We start from the raw sequence: 26,119 nt of genomic DNA, 5'->3' as shown, positions 1-26,119 counted from the left end.
TTCAAATGGAGATCCCATCACTTAAACACGCACAGAGAAGGATTTTACGTATCTGTGTTTATTACCTTGAATATGTGAGCTTTAAGAATATGGTGGCCCAGCTCCATGGTTTGTTGGCGGTTGAGTTTTCCCTCTTGACGTGAAAGCATGAAGGCCATCAGAGCGTGGCCACTTCTGTTTACCAACATCATTAACAATTCATCAGAAATCATAATGAACACCATCATCCTGATTCATCATATAAGTGATTGACATTTTTCCTTCCATTCTGATCAACTCTAAATCAAGGCTCTAACCTTGATGTCTTGAACATTGGGAGGGGGGATAACCAATATATACAGTATATATATTTGTTATAAAATACCAATATATATATATATATATATCATTGATAATTTGAAATATGTGCAAATAATATTTGCTCACAATATCTCTTATGTACATGCCTTAAAATGCATGTTTCTTGTTTCGTCACATTCTATTATGGGTTGCAATGATTCAACCTATATTTTCAATTCAAAGCAGTTAAATTTGACATCACTGAATATGTTGTTCATTTAACATTTCTATCGTAACCAGCTGTCAAATATCTTTCACCATTAAAACCCGAAGCTCTGCAAAGGAATTCATGTTTGGTCCCTGTGAACAGTAAAGCCTGCCGTCTTTGATTTGATTGATCTCAATCATTTTGACATTGATGAGCACTGTTAGATTGCTGACTTTAAAAAAGTCAATATTTGTATCTGTTTCTGAAATAATCTCGCTATTATTCGTATCTGTATTCAGATCAAGCTAAGTGGGCGGGGCTTTAGCCGGAAGTTCCTAAAATTACTTAAGTCCATTATGTCTAGGGTTAAATGTATATAATGTTCCCTTCATAGTTATTATTTAACAAACATGCCTTGTATAACTCAAAAAATATATTTTTTGAATGTAATTATAACATTTATTTAAATAGCCTATTTTCTAATCGTCTGAGCTGATAGCCGTATAGGCAGTGCTATAGGCACACATATAGAGTTTGATTCCCTGCTTGGAAACCTTTCCTGATCCTGATAAATAAATATTAAAATATCTTCTAAATACTTTCTGACAATATGTGTTAAATAAAATGTTAAATAAAAGGACAAAAACATTTTGTGTCAGGACATTCATCCACAACCTCAAATAAATAGAGTAGGACTTAGCCATTTCTAACCATCGGAGGTGCCATGTTCCCCTCATTTAAATGGCCCTACAGATACTTAATGTTGTCCTCAGAGACAGCAAAGTTCTTTATGAATCACAGTCCATGAACTTTTCTTTTTATGAGTCCATGTTTTCACCGTGTTAAGTGGGTCACTCTTCAGTTTATAACAGTGATGGAGCTACTGATGCCTTTCTAAATGAAAACATTGAGCAATGTGTGTGTTTAGGTGGACAGATAATTGAAGAGTCTACAAAAATGAAAGAGAACTACACAAGGAGAGTAATTTCATGTTCAAAGGCTACACACACTCAAATTTTAGTTACTCCCTTTCTGAACTCAATTAAACAAAAACAAAAAAATCCACATGATAGATAACTGACTTGTACTTCACATGCTTTGCTATGTGGTTGCTAAGGTGTTCGGACTAGTTAATACACATTCGAAGCTTCATAGCATTGTGTTACCAGTAGCTTTAGTGGCGTGATGTTTTTTACCTAAACCAGATAAGCGTAAGCCCTTCCCCATAGCTGATTCTAAAGATTTCATTGGTCATGCTAATCACAGTGCTGACTGCCTAAACAATTCCGTAACCTTAATCTTAGTATAACATTGGCACGCACATCCTGATAGATAGAATTATCATTTGTTGCAATCTGATCCATCCATGATTTTTCAGAATTCTGAACTCTTCATGACAGATGGCTGTGTAATTGAGTTTACCAATGAAATTGGCTATGGGATAAGATTTATATTTAACTGGTTTGGGGAAAACAAATAACATTTTAATGCATTGCAATTCATTTGCTAGGATCCCTGGCTCATGAATTGGTATATTATGTACACTAATAGGGCCAGTGGTGAGGAGCCTGGGTCAGTAAACATTGGGACACAGATGACTCTGGCCCCAGACAACATACTTGCTTTGTAAAATGTCATCACTGTATTTATCAAAAACAGCATGACTGATAACCTATTGACATTACTTTTTAAATGCTTTGATTACATATCCCTACAATATTTCAGGCATAAATTATAAATGTTAGCTAGATTGTTCACTGCTGCCTAGAGATGTGCTTATGCTAAATAAAATAATAATGGTTTGTCTTTTCAAAACTTCTAATGCGTGTTAGAAATGTGACAGTTTTATACATAGTGAGCATCGATGCTCCCTGGTTCCCTGCTGTTTGTATCGTTGATCATTATTTTCCTGTTTATCACTCTAAAGCTGCTTTGAAACAGTCTGTATTGTATAAAGCGCTATAGAAATAAAGGTGACTGGACTTGTGTTGTGGAAATTCCAGTGCACTACAGCCAAGGCCAAGTTTTGGCAGTGACAACTTTTGTGTTTCACAAAGTTTGCTGCTTCAGTTGTGGTGTTGATTCACATTATCTACATTGTGTAGAGTGATCAGATGCATTTTAAATAACTGCAAAAAACTTAATTGGCCCAAAAATGTTATGTTTTTTGGTCCTGGCACAAAATTACCAGCTAACATCATTTGAAAAATCAAATCATCAGCACATATGAAAGTGTGAACGACTACTATCATTCAGTAATCAGCAATCATTCTGGTTTGATTATTAGAGCAGACTGATTGCTATAAAAGGAGGGAAGACATGCTTCTGATCATTGTGTTCTTGTGTTAGCAATGGTTACCTCCAAAGAAAGATGTGTAGCCATCATTCTCTTTGCATCAAAATGGCCTCACATGCAAGGAAATTGCTGCAAAGAACCATTTAACCATTGCACCTGAAAGAACCATTTACCGGCTCATCAAGAACTTTAAGGAGAGAGGTGCAATAGGCTACGTGCACAAGCGTCGTGACGAACTTCCGCTATTGTCAGAAGCCGGCATATCAGTTTCCGGCTTACTTGCGCGTCGCCCAAAATGTCTGTTTATACTCGATGTCTCCAGGATCTTCCGAAAATTTGCGTCAGCGATGTTCAACGCATTGTTGATGCCTGGTCCCCTGCTCCGACAAACAAGAGGGACAAGGGCTTTAAACTCTACATATCGAGTTATCTGCACAACTACGAGGGTAAGTATTTTAATCTAATGTGGTGTGCCAGTAGAAAGCGGCTAAGCTAATTAGCGACGTGTTCATTTTTAATGTTAGTATAGAATGTTATTTTCAATGTTATAGAAGCTTGTTTTTCTTAGTTTTAAACGCAGACTGTTCATTAATTTTTGTGATAATTGTAATATCAATTGTATTAACTTGCTCTCCTCTCAGTTTCTAATAAAGATCAGGGAACTGGTGAAGTTACTGTCAGGGCATTGTGCTACAGGTCCATGAAGAAAGCAGAGAAACCTCACAGTTTGAGTGTATGGTGGAAGCTAGACTTGATAAGACAGCAGTTATAGGCTTGTTACTTTAATAGCCCGGTGTTCCTGATGTTCCTAGGGATTTAGCAAAGGTAATTCGTGTTTATTATAACTCTTTGAGTAACGTTACGTAATGAAAAGAGTGGCTAAAATTGGCAGGTGAGTTTACCTTGCTGGTCCCCATTCGGGTTACTGTATGCGTTCTTATTCATGTTATAAGCTTGTTATTTATTATAACCCGGTGTTCATGTTCCTGAGGACTCGGCTAAGGTTAGTCATGTTTAATGTAACTCAAATCTAATGAAAACAGTCATAGTAGGCAGGTAAGTTTCCATAGCTGGTCCCCTCCGGGTAAAATACATTGTTATTAAAGTTTTCAACTCAGTCATTCGTTTAAGATGCAAGCTTGTGTTATAGGTATTAGGCTATCATGTTTCAAATAAACGATTTGAGATTTTGATCTAATGCAGTTGGCATATTATACAACATAATCTAATCCAATCTAATTTGGTTTGTTTATTTATATATATATATATATATATATATATATATATATATATATATATATATATACAAGATTTTGTCCTAAACAAATGATTAAACAGTGAACAATTTGCTCGATGTCTTCATTAGGCCCCGGCAGGTCCGGTGCTGGACTTGGTGGTCGAGATCGGCGCTCCCAAACACCGGCCCGTAACACCTTAGTGTAGATATTCCACTCGAATAACGATGGAACACAGCCTACTGTTAAAACCCGTCTACCCTTAGCAGTAGTGTGGATGTCATTCTCGTGGAAATGTCGGCTGCATACCCTGGTATGGGTGGTCACCGAAAATCGTGCCCTCCTTATTTTGTGCAGCCACTGCGCACGAAGGTTGGTGTCCTTCGGGAAACAGTGGAAGCTCAACTGGGTATTATATCGACTTGAAGCAGAGCAAAGTGGCACACAGCAGTGCTCTTTAGATCCACCAACATTTCTTTGAAATTTGGATGCATCACGCACATTATATATTTTCTTTCGTACAACAGCAGCACTCATCTTGTTTGTTTACAGCGGATGCGGATGAAGACAGTAAGTAAACCAGAAACTGATATGCCGGCTTCTGACAATAGCGGAAGTCTCGTCACGACGCTTGTGCACGTAGGCTATTGCAGTGAAGAAGGCTTCAGGACATCCCAGAGTGTCCAGCAAGCACTACAACAATCTCCTACTGTACCGAGGAGATGGCTACGAAATCGTGTCAGCATCCCTGCAGAGTTTGCTCAATATTGGCAGCAGGTGCAAGTGCAATGAGCTTTGGACAATGACCTGGTGTCAAGAAGGGCAGCAAAAAATTCACTTTTCTCCAAGAAAATCAAGGACAGACTAAAACTCTGCAGGAAGTACAAGGATTAGACACCAGAAGACTGGTGCAAAGTTATTTTCTCTGATGAAGTCCCCATTGCAACTGTTTGGGACATCTGAAAAAATAACTTGTCTGGAGGAAAGAAAAAAAAAGGTGAACGCCTGCTGAGTCCTGTGTCTTGCCAACAGTGAAGACCATTGAGACCATCCTGCCAGGAATAAAGAATGGTATCAAAACGTCCTTCAGCAGCAACTTCTCCCAATGATCCAGGAGCAATTTCATAATGATCTGTGCATTTTCCAGCATAATGCAGAACCATGTCACAAGGAAAAAGTAATAATGAAATGGCTCGGAGATTATTACATTGAAATTCTGGACCAATGGACAGGCAGCTTCCCATATCTTAATCCCATGAGAACCTGTGATCAATCTTCAAAAGGTACAAGCAGAGAGGTACACAAATTGAGATCGACTTTGAGCACTAATAAGGCAAGAATGGATGGCCATCAGTCAGGATATGGCCCAAAAGCTGATATCCAGCATGCCAGAGCAAATTGCAGAGGTTATAAAGAAGGGTCAACACTGTAAATATTGACTCTTTGGATACATTGAATGTTTTTGCCAATAAAAGCCATTAAAACTTATGAAATGCTTATCATTGTTTTCCAGTATACAATAATTTTGCTAAAACTAAATTTGTGTCACTGCCTAAACGTTTGGCCATGACTGTAGAAGGATTTTGCGATTGGGTGCATTTCAATCAAATCCCTTGTTCAGTGGTCAAGGCAAAAAAAATCCTCAGAAACCCAAGCAACTTCATAGCAATGTGTGCTAAATCTACTCTGAGTAGTTTTAGCACATCGCTATTCACTTGCTAAAGTGTAAGTAGTTTTAGTGCATTGCTTGAGTGTTTTGGGTAGTTTTCACGTATTGCAATTCCCTTTATTTGGTGTCTGATTAGTTTTAGCACATTGCTTTTTATTTTCTGAGGTGCTCCAAGTAGTTTAAACGCATTGGTATGAAGTTGTTAAAGTGTTCGGAGTAGTTTTATCACATAGCTAAGGTGTTTGGAGCATTGCTGGCGCTACCTGGCAACTTTATAGCAATGTGCTAAAACCTCTCTGAACACCTTAGCAACTTCATCCTTGCATTAACAAGCATGAAAAACACCTAACCAAACCATTCTTAAGTGTGTAAGAAAAAGCAACATCACTGCTTACCTTGGGTCACACATGAAGTCAGTACTCTCGCCATCCGCCCTCCATACCAGCCACTCCCTAAAGGAGGGGTGGCAGAACATGCGCGTTCTGTCTCGACGGCCAATCAGAAAGCAGGAAAGAGCATCCATGCGCTGCTGGAAGTCCTCCCAATCCAGCTCTCCTCTCATGGATCCCGCATTCAGTGCCCGGAAGAGCTGCTCATCCGTCAGAGGGTGCAAAGATGCCAGAGCCACGTTTAGCAGCGGCAACACACGCTCAAATGCTGAGGCCGATGGGAATTTCATGTTGCACTGCAGCAGATAGAGCTCAGATAGAGACACTGGTATAACCTTATAGCTGGAGCTTTTAATGACCAGGTGACCCTTCTCAAACAGATCGAGAGTTAATTTTAAATAAAGATATGAGCCCTGGCTGCGGGCGACCAGGTGGGCGCTGAGCTTAGAGATGTTTGCTGGGTCTGTTTTGCCATTGATGGCAATGCTGCTGATGATGTCAGGGCTGTGGTCTATACGGTGCTGGATGTAGGAGGTGAGGTCAGAGGTTATGTCCTTGTTGTCATGGAAATCATCCAAAGAGATGATGGGAAAGTGGAGGAGACTGGTGACTTCCTGTCAGATCAACATAAAAGACACATGTTATAAAAATGAAGTAAGCCAAGTTCTTGAAAATGCATTCATCTTGGTTTTATTTTTATTCCATTTTATACCTCAAAAAAAGTTTGAATCAAAATGTATTTAATATATTTTAAGGTAGACATGAAACATCATGAGTAGAAGAATAAATATAATGAATATCATGAATTATTAATTCATAAATATCTTTATGTTGAGGGAGTTGCACCACATGACATTTTAGAAACCTGCCATGTCATAAAAACTATCTTATATATTTGAAGATTGACTCAGTCACAGTCTATGAGATAATTTCCTTTTTTCTCTAAATGTTGGTTAGACCAACTTGACTGATCAAATTATAAATCGACAAAACTACACAAAATTACCATTTTCGATAATTCCTTAATACTAATTCAGATGCTGGTAGCATTAAAAAGGGACACAGCTTTCCTCCTGATGCAATAGAAAGACATGCAATTAAATAGTTTTTGGGGACTTTAAGGGATGAACCTTCATTTAAAATGACTGTTATGCACCATAGCACAGGGTAACGACCACCAGCTTTCCAAAAGAATCCCTCTTTCTTGAATAATTATAGTTCTTTTAAGATTATGGTTTTGTACTGTAACCACTGACAACTGCATGCCCTTGATGACTCTGAGAGAAAAAAAAAATTGAATACTACAAGGACCACAGAAGTCTGCACATTTTTACCTTACTGCACATCTTTATCATCATCTGTATGCAAAACACAATAAATGTCAAAACAAATGCAGGATTAATGTTGTAGAATAAACACCGGCAGCCTGGTTGTGTGGGCTGTCTGGCACTTTTGGGTCACTGCTCCAAGAAGTAGTGAGTGAGAGAAAAAGAGACAGTGTATGTGTGTGAAAAGTGTATAGGGACACACGTAGCATCTGCATTATTGCATCACAGCCCCTATCCCCTCTTATACAAGTTTGGCTCCAGCAGGTCGGGGTCCAGCTCTGATCAGACATGGATTATACACACACTAGCCACTGACCAGCATCCAAAACTCACCATAGCAACCATTCTGAAAGCTCTGATCACAAAAGGCACATCAGGACACTTTATAGGCTAGAGCTTTAAAACTTTCGGAATGGTCTTGCTTTGTGTAAAAACCAGCATAAAAGTAAGGGTGCAGGCTGTGCAAAAAAACTTACCACTTGATTGACCCTGACGGTCACAATCAGTTTAAGCCAAATAGGAAATTTAGAGATGATTTTGGTGATGAAGGATGCGATGGTATCTCCATAGTCTGGTTTGTGGAACTCTGCCTCATTCAGACCGTCCACTAGGATGATGTAATCTTCCTCTGGAATCTTACACTCTGCACAACACAATGGAAACGACATGGTAAAACGTACTTGAAGTCAAATATGGACCCAGAGTCTTTTTGGCATTACGTGGGTGTGTTCAGGTTTTTGTTGGGAAAAGTTAGCAGGAACAATTTGTACTGTTGAATCTTTACTACGTGATTTTAGAACACCCAGCACAATAAAAACCCTTCGTGCTGCCTTCTTTCACCATATGTTGAGTAGGAAAAAGCGCTTGCAGTCTGTAGTGAAACTCTCACTCTCAATGTTTTTGAATATTTGCCACTTGACTAATAGCTGCTCCCTTCCAAAATGTATATAGTTAACTTAAAAATAAAAAAATGCAGTATTTGGAGCTCAACAGCATTATCATTAACTTTCATTTTATAGAAAAAAGAGCAGATTAAACATTCTGCCTAACATCTGCTTTTGTGTTCCACAGAAGAAAGTCAGTCCCTTTTGGAACAGCATGATGGTGAAAAAATGATGGCATAATATTAATTGTGGGGTAAATTATTCCTTTAAAGTCGCAGCCTTTTATTACTTCCATAGTACGGAGTTTTTGGGATAGGATACTCAACAAGAAAAATGAATTTAGGGCAGGATTTTATTTTATTGATCACCAATTGATTGTATCGTGAATGGGGGCATTCGATACCAGAATGGAGAAATACCTGATATGTATACCAATTTGACAGTCAATTTAAAGGACTAAAAAACAGGTTAATCTTGAAAGCATTTAAGGTTAACATGAACCTTAACATGAGGTTAACACTTCTTTTTAAAATCTATCATTATTTGTTATTATTATCGCAATAATTTATTAATGACACTGAAGTCATTAATCAGAATTAAATTACCACATTAACTACTAGTATGATTATAGTAAGGCTGCATTAGCTACAACAGTAGCTTAAAACAATGCCTAACTAGCTGTTTGACTCAAATAATATCAAAAATCCACTTGTAGTCGGCACAGCCTAGGTGTCGTCAACCACAAAGGAAAGATTGTTATTACAATGACTTATGATTTAGATTACATGAACTTCTTTTTTCATCACAACTCAAGGATCCTCACCTTCATCTTAGTTAAAAAAAAAAAACATACCTACTTATCTTGGAAGTTTCACACATGGAGTATTCACCAGATTAAGCTACCAAATCAAAAATATGACCCAAAAAAAGCACATGTGAAAGGTGTAGTTTCACGAGAGACTGGCACATCTTATATATGATCTACACAATATTAGAAAGCAACAGATAAATAAAATGATTGCCATAAATATATTGTGCATTATTTGTTATGAAAACTAATGCATTTTGTCTTTATCATGACCAGCAAGGAATATTTATGTCAGAAAAGTTTGCACCATGATGGAATGCATCTTCAAGGACATATATAGAAACAATTTTAATTAGGGTCATTTTGACTTTACCCAACATTTGATGTCATATAAAGGCTGTTTTCTCTACTATATTATCTCTTTAATCTGATGCTACAAACCAGAAACACTGATTTTCAAGAGTTCAGACTGAAAGCTCCATGTCTTCATTTTCATACTCGAAATTTGCTCTAGCCTCATTCTCTAAAATTCCTGTTAAGTCCTTCATCTGTCGTTCCTTGTGATCCAAGCCGTTTCTGAGGACCATCTGTTCACATCCATACTGGGCCAAATTAAATGAGGCAAGAACGCTCTTCTCCCCCCATTACCCCTGAGCAAACATATTTCGTTTTTATTTGAGGGTGTGATTAACGACAGTAGCATGTGATGAGTCTCACCTTTGCGTAGAAGCGTGAGGGGCTCCAGGACTCCCTTACGGAAGGCAGCGGCAGGGTCCTGGACACAGGAGCGTAAGCTGAGCAGGCTCTGCAGGTGCGTCTCTCGGAGTAACAGCTCTCGATAAGCACTGAGGCGAGGGGCTCTGCACAGTAAAGCCGACACACTGTGCACAAACTCCGGGACCAGACATGTGTAAGTGTTATCAGCCTGACAATAGTGATACGCAACCACCTGCAGGGGGAACAGAAAAAGGGGAAAACTTTAAAAGTGGGATTTTTGAGAACAGGTCGAAAACAAAAAGAAAAAAGTTGCTTAAAGGGATTCTTCACCCAAAAATGTAATTTCTGTCATTATTTAATACCCAAATTACTTCCTTGCTTCTATGGAACACAAAAGGTGATTCAAAAGGTAAAAGAATATCTTAACAGCTCTAGGTTGTTTCCTAAAAGCATTGTACACCAAAGTAGATTGTAGACACAATTGGCACCAATTTTCTCTATAATCTAATTATGCTTACAATGCTTAAAATGCAGCCCTGGACTGATGTGGTCAAGGCTCAAAAATAACAAAAAGCACCATAATAGTACCATAAAGATGGTCCATGTGACTTGCGTGTTATTTTTGAAGTCATATCATAACTCTGTTTGAGGAACAGAACAAATTTAAGTTATTCACTCAAAAATGTTGATGTCTTGATTCACATTCATTAAGAAAGTACAAATGGCCAATTCATGAACGAATCACTCTTTTGAGACTATTCTTTGAAGTTAATTGGATGACCCAGTAAAAAAACAGTATGAATTATTTCCTAATTAATCTGATTGATTCAGTTCAATTCATTTAATGACACAATCCAGTTGCAGTTGAGGGGAAGATTATTAGTGAATAATGAATACAATTTCAGTCTGTTTTCACAATACTAAAATATGTCTTCAGAAGTCACATGGATGAAACTTTCACTATACTTTTTATTGTTATATTATACATTTTGTGTAAAAAAGTCATTTATGTGGTGTACTTTAAAGGGTTATATATAATGTTTTTGTTTGTTTCTTTCCCTCATTTGTTTGTTTCCTCATTGCAAATCAATGTTACATGTTCTTTCCTGATAAATCCTGCTCTCTCCTTATTTCCTCACCATGATTTAGTAGGCCAAGTTTCTGATCACCAAATAAAGATCATTGATGTGTCAATGTGGGCAGTCTTGTGTTGATACAGTTATCTTTCCAGAAGGAACAGGAGCACAGAAGGAGTCTTTTTGAAGCTTAGTTTAAATGCTCTTCCACTGGGGAGGAAGTTTTTTGGTTCTGCAAGTTACAGTTCTAGGTTTTTCAAAGTACATGGAGCTCTTTTATCTCAAAGATCAAGGAAAATTTGATTTCTCGTGATATAACTCCTTTAAGATTTGTTTGAATATCATGAATCCCAAATTGTTCCGAAATACTGGAGAATCCAAGCTTCTGAACAGAAGCGAGTCTGAAATCGTGGCCTGAAATGACTTCCTTCTGGCAGATGGCTGATTAAAAAGACGTGACAAGAAGACTAAACAGAGAAGGTTCGGGTCCAGATGTAAACGGAAACCATGCACACATACTGGGCAAAGTGTTGAATATGCATATGGTATGCAGTTTGCCTCTGTCACTGAATGGCATATCTAAAACATCGCACAAAACATCATGTGTATTTATAAATAAACATGAGAGCTGCTCTGTGGAATCTCTTTATTTTGCTGTAAACAATTTTTGAAGAGCTTCCATTTTCAAAACGGCTTAATCTAAAAATTTACATTTAAAAAAAAGTGTGTATTTTCTGGAAGTGGGCGTTATGAAAGTTCATGTGTTCTAGATGAATGCGTCATGAAACCCATTGAAATAAACAAGAATTATTTATGTAACATAATGAGAACATGATTTGCATAATTAAGGGAATTAATTAAACAAGGTGAAGATCACACCTGATCGGCGACTACAGTGGACATTCCAAGCCTTTCAAAAGAACTCCAACAAAAGCACAGCATTTAGTTTAAAGTTTAAATAGAAATCTTTTGTAACAATATAAATGTCTTTACTGTCACTTTTGATCAATTTAATGTGTTATTGCTGAATAAAAGTATTAAAAGGCATTTAAAGTAATTCATCTTCAGCAGCGGTATTCTGCTAAGATCAAAATAAATTAGAAAAATTTGCTGTGAGAAAAATGTATATACTGCAAATTACAGACATTACTATGCGGAGGAGATTTGATTTCTTAGAGGAACCCAGAATAAAGGCCCATTCACACCAAGAACCAGAACTACAAAAAATAGCAATAACGATAACTATATTAGTGTCCAAGCCAGCGGACGATAACATTCTGTTTATCCTAAGCGCATGCAGTTTTGTCTCAAAAATGCTCAAGCTTTAAATGCTTGAGAAATACAAAGACAGTCTGATATGGACAAGAATAAACAAGTATGTCTGTGAAAAACAGATTTACCAGACCTCCTCAGGGAAAACTAGTCCTGTCCAAATAGGGGTAAAGTGTGTACCTTGTTAGCCAGGCGTTTGACTGCCCCCTCTCTGTGCCGGTGTGTGTCTGGCGTAGGTGGGCAGCTGTTGCTGCGGAGGGGACTCTGTGAGGGGGGGTTCAGCTGATTGTTTTGATGAGCATCAGCCCCTCGATCTACAAAACAAACACACAAAATTCCCTATTATTTCACAAATTCAAGGTGTTATTGCACACAAATAGAGCAGTCACTACAGGTGCTGAATATAGGTGTTGCATGTCTGATTGGTTAAAAAATCTGAGTGGCTAACACAAAGTCTTCAGAATTTCAACTTTTGCATTTCAATTGTTTCATATGGTTTTGGAAAGACATGAGGGGGAGTAAATAATGACAGAATGTTAAACTCTTACTCTGGGGTGTAGCTTCAGGACTGTTGGAGGCGATCTGCCTCATTCGTCCACCGTGACAGCTGAGAGCCACTAGCCGTGACATCACTGCTGTCTTTCCGAAACCGACGTTACCGGTGATTACAGCCCCTATACCCTCACTGGCATCTCCTCCCCCCATAAGCACATCCTCCAGGCGCTGAAACAGCCAATCACGGCCCACAAACACTGCATCCAAAGAGACACTGGGTACCTCAAACAGCAGGGGTTTGAGCATGATGTCCACTGGTTTGTAGGGTGTGAGACGAACTGCAGGATTCAAATAACATAGGTGTTAAAATAAACCACACACACACACACACACACACACATTTGCAGGACACAATGAAAATTATAGTTTATGAAAATTATATTCTATGAGTAAATCATAGAAAATTCATAGCTCACATTCAAGATGAAAATGGACCCCAAACACCACATTTATGTGCAGGAAAATGTGCAGGAAAAAACATTAAAAATGAATTTATGATTATTAAAATACATATTATAAAATAATACACACACACACACATATATATATATATATATATATATATATATATATATATACACACACTCACCTAAAGGATTATTAGGAACACCATACTAATACTGTGTTTGACCCCCTTTCGCCTTCAGAACTGCCTTAATTCTACGTGGCATTGATTCAACAAGGTTCTGAAAGCATTCTTTAGAAATGTTGGCCCATATTGATAGGATAGCATCTTGCGGTTGATGGAGATTTGTGGGATGCACATCCAGGGCACGAAGCTCCCGTTCCACCACATCCCAAATATGTTCTATTGGATTGAGATCTGGTGACTGTGGGGGCCATTTTAGTACAGTGAACTCATTGTCATGTTCAAGAAACCAATTTGAAATGAGCTTTGTGACATGGTGCATTATCCTGCTGGAAGTAGCCATCAGAGGATGGGTACATGGTGGCCATAAAGGGATGGACATGGTAAGAAACAATGCTCAGGTAGGCCGTGGCATTTAAACGATGCCCAATTGGCATTAAATGGCCTAAAGTGTGCCAAGAAAACATCCCCCACACCATTACACCACCACCACCAGCCTGCACAGTGGTAACAAGGCATGATGGATCTCATTCTGTTTATGCCAAATTCTGACTCTACCATCTGAATGTCTCAACAGAAATCGAGACTCATCAGCCCAGGCAACATTTTTCCAGTCTTCAACTGTCCAATTTTGGTGAGCTCTTGCAAATTGTTGCCTCTTTTTCCTATTTGTAGTGGAGATGAGTGGTACCCGGTGGTGTCTTCTTCTGTTGTAGCCCATCCACCTTAAGGTTGTGCGTGTTGTGGCTTCACAAATGCTTTAATGCATACCTCGGTTGTAACGAGTGGTTATTTCAGTCAAAGTTGCTCTTCTATCAGCTTGAATCAGTCGGCCCATTCTCCTCTGACCTCTAGCATCAACAAGGCATTTTCGCCCACAGGACTGCCGCATACTGGATGTTTTTCCCTTTTCACACCATTCTTTGTAAAACCTAGAAATTGTTGTGCGTGAAAATCCCAGTAACTGAGCAGCTTGTGAAATACTAATATAACATTCAGTTTGGAGTTCAGGAGATTGTCTTGACCAGTACCACACCCCTAAATGCATTGAAGCAACTGACATGTGATTGGTTGATTAGATAATTGCATTAATGAGAAATTGAACAGGTGTTCCTAATAATCCTTTAGGTGAGTGTATATATTTATATATGATTTGCACTGAATAATATCTCTCAGAAATGTCACATGGGGTTTAAATGTATTGCCAATTCATGCAGTCTTCACAGGGTTAAAGATTATAATACCTTTCATTCATTACATTCATGATGTGTCAATCATTAGATTATAATTTAATGATGGTGGTTGTTGTTGATGTTCTTTCAAATGAATTGAAATAATTGTAAATTACTCTTTCGTAATGTTTTCATATTTGAAGAACTGATCTGCTGTATTATGTAACAGCATTATATCCAGCTTTTTTTTACGTAAGCGCGGGCGTGGCCATTTGTAAATTGAATGTTTCTGGTATCATCCGCTTAGTTATTTTCAGCTGTACAAAACAGCTCGTAATGCTGCTTGATATTGCAAATTGGTATTTCATATATTATTTCAATGTAATGGTCTGTAGCATTAATAGTTTCACCATTTACTGCACTTTGTTATTTACCTATAGCAGCTAATGATTCAGAAGTTTCGCACATTCACAGAAAATAGCTTTCTTACATTTTGCAATATAAGGCAGATAGCATCTGTACATGAAATGTACTAATAAAAGTTATTAGTGTTCTGTTTGCATTTCATTTGGTAAGCACCAAGTCAGTTCTTAGTCAGCACCTTTATTCTCTTGACTGCGGCCCCCTGTGTGAGCTCCATGCCAGGGCAAACGCATGGAAGAGCGCTGGGGAGCATTTCTCTGTTCATCCAGATACCGCAGCTCCTCTAGTTTAGTACTGCTAGTGGCTGCAGGGAGAGAGACAGAATGAGAGAAAGAGAGTCATTTAGGGTTGTGTTTGGCTCACAGACAGCAGAGAGATTACATGCCACCTCTGTGATCTCTATGAAGAACAAACACAATCTGCTGCTGTATGTGGAGGAACACGTGTCTCACACACACACACACACACACACACACACACACACACACACACACACACACACACACACACACACACACACACACACACACACACACACACACACACACACACACACACACACACACACACACACACACACACACACACACACACAGACGGGGAAAAACATAAAAAAGTATATGAGGAGAGTGAGGGAAGCTGGGATACTTTTTACTTCCTCTGGGCAAAAAAAAAAGAAGAAGAAATGAATAGACCTATATATGTTTAAGGATGTCTGCTATCCACTGCAGTTACAAGAATACGTATATTATATAAAAGCATGACTCAAAATAGTGGTCCAATGATAACAAGGCAGGAAAAGGTTTAATATTCAGTATATTTCAATTTCAACATTTTGTAAATGCAGTATTTGTAAAGCAAAGCTTACAATTAGCCACTTGCTCAATTTACCCTGCAGCATCTGGCACACTTTACCCCACTGCTACCATTTTTGGAGAAATTATTCATTTAATAATTCATGACTAATGTTTCGCCAAAAAAAATAAAAATGGTTTTATGCATGGGCAATTCATTTTTACTGCTGGAAACGTTTGCTTGCCTAGCTGTTAGCAAATGCTTCTCACTTTTCTTATGTGTACAGCATATCTCAATCAAAAGTACAGTAGTTGTATATGAATGGATCACAAAAACTATGTTTGCTAGAAAAATGGATGGCACATCATACCCCAGTCTTTCTTATTTACAGACACACATACATACTGTACCTGACTTGTATTACTCACTCATAATTCATCGATTTATTCATTCAATCCATCAATCGCTCATTTAATTCATCAATTCTTTTCCCGCCAAATCTACACCCCTCTCTTTCCACTCATCCCTGTACAATCTCCCATCCTGTCCCATAATCTAATCTGCTTGAAACCCATAATCTCTGCAGATGGGCATTAACACAGGGATGAGGATTGTCATTTGTCACGTTGCATTCGCTTGTGAAGGGTCTCAAATGTGAAACCATGATCAAGCCCTTTGAAGCTGAAAAGATATAAATACATTAACTTCCCTTTCCCTGCTCCGTACCACAAAGATCACCACAGACAGGCACTTGGCGCGACATTTTGCTTTGTTGGAGTCATTCTGTATATCTGACAGCAATTTCCCCATTTAGCTTTACAGCAAGAGGAAATCAAAGCCATCGGTTTGAAGAGCTTTCTACAAGGCGCAGGAGGAGAGGCAGCCAAGCGGTTCAGTGCACTGTGCATCCAAATACAATAAAAGCACATGCACACAAGTAAACTGAGGGTGCTCCAAGAATGGGGTGTGAAAACGTTCTGATCTGCCTGCTTTATACATTTATATACACCTTTATACATTTTCAGCTAGCTTTAAAGACACACACGATTCAGCTTGAAAGACAGAAACAATAAGCACACACAATACAGTTCAAGAGTTCGGGTCAGTAAGTCATTCATACTTTTTTATTCATCAAGGATCATGCAATGACTTTTACATTGCTACAAAAATATAAATTTTCTAATTAATGCAGTTCTTTTGAACTTTCTATTTATCAAGTAATATGTATCATGGTTTCAACAAAAATATTAACAGCACAACTGTTTTCAACTTGAATACTGGATTAATGGCTACTTAAATTTTTCATCACAGGCATAAATACCATTTTAAAATACATTAAAACAGAAAACAGGTATTTTAGATTGTAATAATATTTGATAATATTACTGTGATTTGCATTAGAAAAAATGACCCAACCCCAAACGTTTGAACAGTAGTGTATATAATCTATAAAGTAGAACAGTGTTACCTATTTATGGTCCAAAGTACATGTACAATTTTTATGTTATTTTGATCACATATTTTTATGTTTTAAAAAACTATATGTAGTTTAAAGGAGAACTCCGGGCAATTTTTAAGCTAATCTTCATCGTTATACCTTTGTGAGTACTGTCTATAGAAAAAAAAAAAAAAAACGAACCGGATTGGTGCTTGCAACACGGAGCTGTTCCCGCAAATGCCCAGAGCTCCCACTCAGCTAAAACGGCAGTTATGGGGGCATATACATAAAGAGTGTCTTTGTGCCTCTTAACAGGCACAAAATGCAATTAAAATGTCTGGCCAACATGAACAGGGCCCTTATATGTGAACGAGATGCGTTTAGCAACTTAGCCATTGTTTTAATTCACCTAAATAGTGTTTTAGACGGCTAGCTGTAGTCTCGCGCTGAAGTCCCGTGGGAACTCAGTTGTAGCCGGAAAAAGGTAAACAGTGTGCACGTGGGAGGATCGTAGTGTGTGAAGAGTGATGATCGGAGTTGCTCACAAGTGAAGAAGAAATGGTTCGCGTTTGTGCCGTTCCGAATTGTGGCAACAGAATGCGAAAATACAAGAACTTCAATTTTCATCGTTTTCCTTTCCATGACCTCGAGATTCTGCAGTTGTGGCTAGTTGTACTTCAACTTGATGTGCAAACTCCCAGACAAGTACTATGCGCTAAAGATTACCGCATTTGTAGCGAACACTTTGACAAGGATGACAACACAGACACAACACAGCGGGCCTGTTGAAGAAAAAAGCCATTCCGTGGACGAAGAAGTGTGCAACCACTGTGGAGGTAATGTAAACTTTATTTATTCTTCCATTTGGGCACACACAGCTTGAGGAGAGATGTGCAGTAATACATGTTTTAGTAGTCTTATTTGCAAAACTTTAATTATTTCACTTGCTTCTATGTCTTAAATTATATTTGTATATATAATATACTGCCACCTGCACTCTGCTATTTACCTTTTTCCGGCTACAACTGAGTTCCCACGGGACTTCAGCACGAGACTACAGCTAGCCGTCTAAAACACTATTTAGGTGAATTTAAACAATGGCTAAGTTGCTAAACGCATCTTGTTCACATATAAGGGCCCTGTTCATGTCAGACAGACATTTTAATTGCATTTTGTGCCTGTTAAGAGGCACAAAGACACTCTTTATGTATATGCCCTCATAACTGCCGTTTTAGCTGAGTGAGAAAAAAAACGATCAAGATTAACTTAAAAATTGCCCGGAGTTCTCCTTTAATGCGGTAATGTTTAGTGTGTTTTAATGTTTTATGTTTAATATGTGTCTGATTCAGTGAGTTTATTCAGCGAAGAATTCTTCAGACTGATTCAAACAGTTAACTTTTGAATTTCAGTCTTTTTGAGCAATTCATTACAAAAAGACTCCTATAAGTCATTTGTTTGTGAATCAAACTAAATTAGTTGCACTTAACTTAGACTAAACAACAGATATACATATTGCCTTCACATTATTTTGCTGTACACAGCATCTTTATATGATCACATTCAACTTGGGTAAAATTCGACTTCTTTTAGCATTATGATACTCATATAACAAGAGGTGGAATGATGAATAGTGGTGCAAGAAACAATGAGGTACCGAACCCCTGATCCAAATTTTACAGCGCAAAAAATTAATAATAAAGCATGTAATCTTTCATTACTCACCTGCCACAGAATTTGGCCGTGGCATAACCAAAGAAGTGCTATGGTATGTGACTGGTCCATCCACAGGTGATGTCATGACAGGTGCCACCCCTCCTGTGGTGCCTGTCCCCAGCTGGGCTTCACCAGACACCATTGGCTCCTCCGAGGTGATGGGAGTGCAGGACGGATGGGCGCTACGCCCGCTCTCGGCCCTTACACCTGCAACACCATCTTTCGCCCACTCCAGACTAGAGCCACTGCGTTCTTCATTCTCACTGGAACTGGTGACTGTTGCTGCAGGATGGAGAGAAAGAGAGAGAGATGAAGGTGAATGAGGTGTGGGGGGAGGGGGGAGATATTAATGGGAAGGACACAGGAGGAGAGAATGACACAGGAGGACAAAACAAAACATCACAGAAAAGAAAAGAAAACAGGAATTAACTATCAAAGGCAGTTTTTGAAAATGATTAACAACCGATGATCTTGAAGCATGAGGACATCAATAAGGACTTGTTTAAGTAATTGCTGTCAGGCTTTTTGCTTTAATGCAGATGTCTGTGACCTTTCTTTACTGCAATCAAATAGAAAAACACTATTTTGGGCTTTAAAAAAACCTTCTGATGTCCTACTTCAAGAAACCTCCGGCAGACCTGAAATAAAGACAACGCTGTCCTAGTTTTGATAGTGCACATCTCAGACATATGAGAATTTACAGCACAGGCCAACAAAAACACTTCCAGAAAGTTAACAAACAATAAACAGCTTTGATAAGTCGGGTCTCAGGAAGTCTAGTGTTTGCTTTCTCTGTTGAAGAATTTGATCCTTGGAGAAAAAACAGTTGTGCATAAACGTAAACACCTCCGTCAGCATCTCCTACACATTAATGCAACATAATACATGCAAATATTACAATGACAAACCACTAGCAGTTTCATGGAGCCATTCACACTCAAAGATTTGAGCTTTTGGAGCAACAAGTGTACATAACTGAAAGCTGACGCACTGTGTGCAAAAATCGCACACAGTGAACACAATGGTAATACATACGACCCCAGTTGAAGAACTAATGTCTTTTGAAGCAAGAAAATAGGTACTAAATAATACTAATATTAAAAGTTTTTAATAAACCATCGCTTCCGAATTAAAAAAGCCCCACATCATCACACACCCTTCATCATACTTAAAGATTGGCATGGTGTTATTTCAGTTAGGCTAATAGCTGGTATGATTTGCATTGACAGATGATCTAATGGAAAGTGCCCCATGCAAATCTCTAAGTATGGTGAAGGGAATGTGATGATGTGGGGCTTTTTTAATTCCAAGGGAATTAAATTAAAGGCCTAGGGAACTTTATCAGGATGCATAGTATCCTGGATCCATGAAATAACTGGCCTTTAAAATTAAAAATCTGCCTGCCTCTATGGGAATTTAACATAGAGCTGTCCTAAATTACGCAACCTGTGTTTTAAGGAAGAGCATTTGTTTATTTACAATACATTATTCATTTACAAAGAAAATTGGTGTCCTTAAAGGTTGGATTTTTCCTCATTTTTTAAATTAAGGCATTAAGATCTATTTCCAAAAGATGATTTTTTATTCCTCTTTTTAGTCAACTTTAGCATGGGTGTGTTCACTTATGCTAGACACTGTATTATTCCACAAACAAGCATACTTCTGCATCAAATACCTTTAAATTAAATTAAGCAAAGAATGGGGCTGTCAAAGAATGAAAAATACACTAACACTTTATGGACTTCATCTTCCTTTACCAATGGTTTTGCTGCTAAACTTAAATTCAACCAAACAAAAACGCAAATGAATTCAATTTAGTTGAATGTCATTTCTATAATTTCACTTCAGCAATAAACAAATGAAATAAAGAATTGAACATTTTCCTCTTGTGCTTCTGACAACTGGATGCCAGACTTTTAGTTCAGCCCGACAGATATGCTTTTCAAGCTTGGCGTGAATAGACCATTCATCAGTGGGTTGTTTATTTTTCATTTTGTGCTCAGTGTGAAAGAGCCTTAAGATTCAAATTATCTACAAAACAACATTTGAATGGAGTATATACATTAAGAATGCTGTAAGCTATTATTTCGATACCATGCAAAAAAAAAGAAAAAAGTAGCAAATAAAAGAGGACTTTTGAATAAAGCACACTTTGCTAAGGAGAGAGGAAGATGTTACCTATGATTCCACTGTCCTTGCTCTCCAGGGTGGAGCTGGGTGTAGTGATGATGGTGGAGGTGGCAGTGGAGATAACAGGAGCCCTGCCGCTGGAGGAGCTCTCAGGTAAGGTGGAACAGGGGCTCTCTGCGCTGGGAGACGCCGTACTGCTGGTCAGAGTGGAGCAGGGACTCACGCCCTGACTGGACACTATACACTACAGAGACAGACAGAGGAATGAAAAAACAAGCAAACAGAAAAAAGTAAATAAATATTGCATTAAGGCAAAAAAGAGACCGCAGAGGAAACAAAAAAAGGGAGTGAAGAGATAAAGTGATAGATGGAAACTGTTAAACTCAGCTCTTGTGTCCATACAAGGGCAAGGCCAAAAATACTCCAAGCCCTCCAGTCTGCTTTTGTTCCAATATAAGCAACCAATTCTATGCTTTTAGAAACAGATTTAGGCTGCAATGGAGACAGTAACCAACACACAGACAAATGTGTATCTGCATTTTACCATTGTTTACAATGTCAATGCTTTGGTTAGGGATAAAGTAAATCTGCAAATCTGGGGAGGAAAAAAGACAAGAAGTAATGGTATAAAAAAATTTTTTTTTAAATGTTTATGGTTTTGAGACTTAAAGGTTTCTTAATCCTGGTCTCAATTGTGACAAATTCATCTGTGATGACAACTTTCCAGAATCTAACCAAGTCTAATCAAGATGGGAAAAAATTACATCCCATTCTACATTTTCTTCTCATTCACTTGCACATGCAACACATTATGTGAATAAAATGGGTTGCGAAGAGTTTCATGTTGACTTTAAAAACAGTGGTTCTCAACCTTTTTTCTCCAAAACAATATTCAATGCTAATATAAGCCAAGACATTTTCAGTATGAAATGTGGCAAAGCTGCCTACTTTCAAACTATTTTTATTAACAAAAGGAGAGTACATATAAATTAAATTAATGAACCATGATTCATTTTGTGCCTCCAGAAGTAAAGAAATGTATGTTCTTCAATAAAAACGTTCTGTTTTAGCATTTCAGTTAGGTTAGGTTAATATATTTATAGCAATTAATTAATTTAGTCATCCTGCGGCCCCTTTTGAAGTTTGCTCAGGCCCCTGGTTGAGAACCAATACTTTAAATGAACCAGTAATCTGAAAGCAGATTACACCCCAATGTTGGGGTGTGAGAAATTGTGGGTAATCTACCTGCTGCAAAACTAGAGGAACTGCTTACAGGGCATAAACCAACAGTCTAGAACTTCTGTTTACATACTATACAGAGTACATCAAATCCTAGATACTACTCTGTCCTCTCCTCTTGCCTCTCCCCACACTCTATATAGGTCAGGGAGAGTGATGGTGTGTGTGTGTGTGCGTGTGTGTGCGTGTGCGTGTGCGTGTGTGATCAGTGTACCGGAGCCCTGGTCCCCAGAGAACTGTTGCCTGCCAGCCGCTCACCAATGAAGGATTCTCATCTCTCCACACACACAAACACACATAAGAGTAAAGCACAGCTCAAGCTTTCAGGTAGAGCTTCATCCACCTGTTCAATAATTTCCTCATTGCTGCAGTTGAGTTTGAGAAGTGTGCATAAAAGAGACACTGTTGCTCCACCCGCATCATTCGTTTTCCCACAGAGAAACTGCATTACTCACCAGCAGCAACATCTCCAGGGTGCTTATCCCAATCAAGACTGTTTCAATCCTTATAAAGCAGCTGTGCACGTACACGGCACTGAACATGCATAAACTAGCATTCATACTTAATGCACTGCGTTTGAAAAGGCTGAAGGGGAGATCAGAAAATGGCCAATCAGAAAGCACATTCTCATTTGTGATAATGCATGACTGATGAAGCATGTTTGTAGATAAATTCAGCAACTAGGAGCTTTGTGTGCAGCAATCCATAAAAATGCTACGCAAGCCTCTTAAAGGGATAGTTCACCCAAAAATGAAAATTCTGTCAGTAATTACTCACCCTCATGTTGTTCCAACCCCGTTAGACCTTCGTTCATCTTCGGAGCACAAATTATGATATTTTTGATTAAATCGGAGAGCTGGATCACTCCTCCATAAGCTTCTAAGTGATTGAAACTTGCCAATATGAGGGTGAGTAAATACTGACAGAATTTTCATTTTTGGGTGAACTATCCCTTTAAGAGCATATTATATCCCAGATAAACACCTCAAACCTCTGTATGATGTACCTACTGTATTATGATTTGGACAAAGCAAAATAAATGTCTTTAAATGTTAAAAAGAAATTGAAAAAGAGACAGAATGAAGATCAAAGTTAGAGTTTAGTAATTAGAAATTAGTATATTACAGATACATAGTGGACATCAGCAGGGTTAATATAGTTAGTTGAAACTAACGCAAAACCATAAAAAAACATTTTTGTTGCTTTAAATAAAATAAATGCTAACTGAAATAAAATAAAAGATAAAAAATATATATATTTTATTTCATCTATTAGCCAAGGCAACATTTCTCACTTTTATTTAGTTTATACTGATTTATTAAAATAAATAAAACCGAGATAAAAATTAATATAAACGAATAAAATAAATAATTAATTTGAATAAAATAATTAAAATTAATGAAAATGACAAAAATAAAAAGCAAAATTACTATAACTAAAATTTAAATGAAAACAGAAAATATAACAATAAAAAAAATTATAATAGTATCTCAATAATAATAAAATAACACTGGACATCACACACACTGATTTAAAGGATAAGTTTGCAAATTTTCAACCAGCTTTGTATTGTTACAATGTCAGTAGCATATGTAAATAAACAATGTGCATCAATCTCCCAGTTTATTTATCATCTAAAACAAAACGCATCATTCGGAAGACTTTTGTGGAAACTACAGACCGTACTTGCGCATTATTGTATTGCCACTCTCGGACAGTATGATCAAGCCAAGTGCATTATGGGTGTTGAAGTTTTCCTACATTATTTGCAAAAGGGAACGCCACAGTCCTTGCTCTCCATTTTATCTAGCCTATCGCACCTATTCTAAAAATAAAATAAAAAGTGTTTCTAGACATCAAAGTTTTATTAAAAGCCCATCTTGCCCATCTTGTCACCACTTTAAGGGTACAAACTACCATTTTTTAAGTGGAAGTCTAAAACAAAGCTCTTCCAATAGAGTGTCTAGAGTGAAAGTGTGATTCTGGAAGAACAGCTCCAGCAGTGTCATCCATCTCTCTGATAAATGACCTCTGGTATCCAGGGCTCATTCGGTGTAACCTGACTGAAAAGAAAATTCAGAGGCTGTTTCCTCTTTCTAAGGATGTTATCGCCCTACTCTTACATATCTTTAGTGACGTGATGCCACATGTTTGTGCATCAGATTGCACGTCTCTCAGAGTTTGGGTGTTTAGACCTGTAGGGTTCATGTTTACCTGTTTCTCCTCCATGTTTGTTTGTGATGAGGTGGGGATGGCGTCTCCCAGCAGGAAGCCCAACCGTGTCATGAGCTCCTGGACAGCCGGGGAGGAGCCAGACTCAGCCGGCGAGAGTAGCTCTGCACACACACACACACACACACACACACACACACACACACACACACACACACACACACACACACACACACACACACACACACACACACACACACACACACACACACACACACACACACACACACACACACACATTCAAAGGTTATGGAAGGATGAACAAAAAATCCCACACCCAAAAGCAACATGTCTACAGGTACCCGAACACACAAAGGACGCATTCACATTGACGAAACATTTACTTGACCACACATCCATTCAAACACTACATTCAGTCCAATTACACATTCAACGCCATTCCTCCAGGACGTACAGTGAATCTGTCCCAACTCACCAAGATCCAAAGGACCGGTGTGGCACTTCCTGTGCTCTCCTTTCCTCTCCTCTCGCTGCCTTTCACAGTCTCCTCTGCTCTCTGGCAATCTCCGTCCCTACCTCTCACATCTCTCTCTCTCGCAACTGTTCTCTCTCTTTTAGTCTCAATCCCTCCCTCTCTCCCCCCTCCTCTCTGTTGCCCTGTATCTCTTGCTCTGTAGTACAACGCACTGTCTTTACAGTGCTCCACACAGCTTCAGAATGCCTGGGTTTGAGATTTTGTTATTATGACAACCAAGTTTCTATCCATTCAGAAGCTGTGTGTGTGTGTGTGTGTGAGAGAGACAGAGAGGACAGGGTGTGAATGTGAATGAGCAGAGATCGTGCTCGCTTCAATTACTATAGGCTAGCTCTTATTCTCAGAATACGACTGGTTAGAGACACACACACACACACGCAGTTCTGCACAGATACAATAGAAAAACATGATTCTATGGTAATTTAATGTTAGATACTGTCAGTTTAGGAAATTTAGTGAGGCTTATAGAGTTGTTTAAAACCAGTTAGATTTGGGAAAAGAGACAGTTGGCTAAACATTATGACAACATGAAATCAAAATGACTTTATTCATCAATGTCTCTGGTTTTTGTGTGCATGATTGATCAGAACACATTATTCTAATGAAAAGACAAAACAATTTTTTGGTGATGTGACCCTGGGGAAAATATTAAACGATATATATTATAGCATTATAGCATGACAGGTTTCATTTTTTGACCATCCAATCAAATCACAAAATCAGGTTCTGCACGACACTACTCCCAGCAGAATATTAAATATTCAGTTTCACTTAGAAATACTTTGGTTTTCAGTCATTAAATTCAAAGTGAATGTTGTTGTAGTTTGTATTTAAAATAGAATAGATCATCAATTGGAAAATCATCACATTTTAAATACATTTTTGATACATTTTATAAAAAATAAAAAAAAGGAAATATGTCTTACAAAAATCTATCACAGATTTATGGATGAATTAAAATGAAAAAATTGAATTATTTATTTGATATTGTTGGTATTTTTTAAGATGCTAGGATATTCTGGGCGGTTATGCAGAGTGCTGTTTTTTATGAGTGGCGAATTTCTATGTATTAACTAGGTGGTTAATTACAAGAGCAAAGAACCCACTTTTAAGTCTCACTCATATTCTTGGTTCAGTCCCTGCAATTTATTTCAACCATTTTATTGTCCACTAGGT

The 26,119-nt window shown here is 38.0% G+C and overlaps 1 protein-coding gene across 9 annotated transcripts in view; it reads right to left on the bottom strand.

Annotated features, from left to right (window-relative positions):
• tanc1a (tetratricopeptide repeat, ankyrin repeat and coiled-coil containing 1a) overlaps positions 1 to 26,119 on the bottom strand; it is a 98,836-nt gene that overhangs the window by 13,899 nt on the left and 58,818 nt on the right. For 6 of the 9 annotated variants that reach the window (XM_077199362.1, XM_077199358.1, XM_077199360.1 and 3 more), the window contains exons 5-14: positions 24,430 to 24,551; positions 21,025 to 21,220; positions 18,856 to 19,128; positions 15,079 to 15,204; positions 12,710 to 12,994; positions 12,342 to 12,475; positions 9,814 to 10,045; positions 7,881 to 8,047; positions 6,083 to 6,690; positions 66 to 174 (exon numbers count right to left, since the gene is read on the bottom strand). In XM_077199362.1, coding sequence (XP_077055477.1) covers positions 66 to 174; positions 6,083 to 6,690; positions 7,881 to 8,047; positions 9,814 to 10,045; positions 12,342 to 12,475; positions 12,710 to 12,994; positions 15,079 to 15,204; positions 18,856 to 19,128; positions 21,025 to 21,220; positions 24,430 to 24,551 — 2,252 coding nt within the window. Of the gene's footprint in view, positions 1 to 65; positions 175 to 6,082; positions 6,691 to 7,880; positions 8,048 to 9,813; positions 10,046 to 12,341; positions 12,476 to 12,709; positions 12,995 to 15,078; positions 15,205 to 18,855; positions 19,129 to 21,024; positions 21,221 to 24,429; positions 24,552 to 24,883; positions 25,082 to 26,119 lie in introns of those variants that run through there. The other 3 variants (XM_077199366.1, XM_077199367.1, XM_077199365.1) reach the window with 3 other exon arrangements.

This window comes from Siphateles boraxobius, unplaced genomic scaffold, assembly GCF_051911475.1.
Source record: "Siphateles boraxobius isolate OS27281-9 unplaced genomic scaffold, OSU_SipBor_1 41, whole genome shotgun sequence".
Taxonomy (NCBI): Eukaryota; Metazoa; Chordata; class Actinopteri; order Cypriniformes; family Leuciscidae; genus Siphateles; species Siphateles boraxobius.
This window is presented reverse-complemented; position numbering and strand designations above follow the sequence as displayed.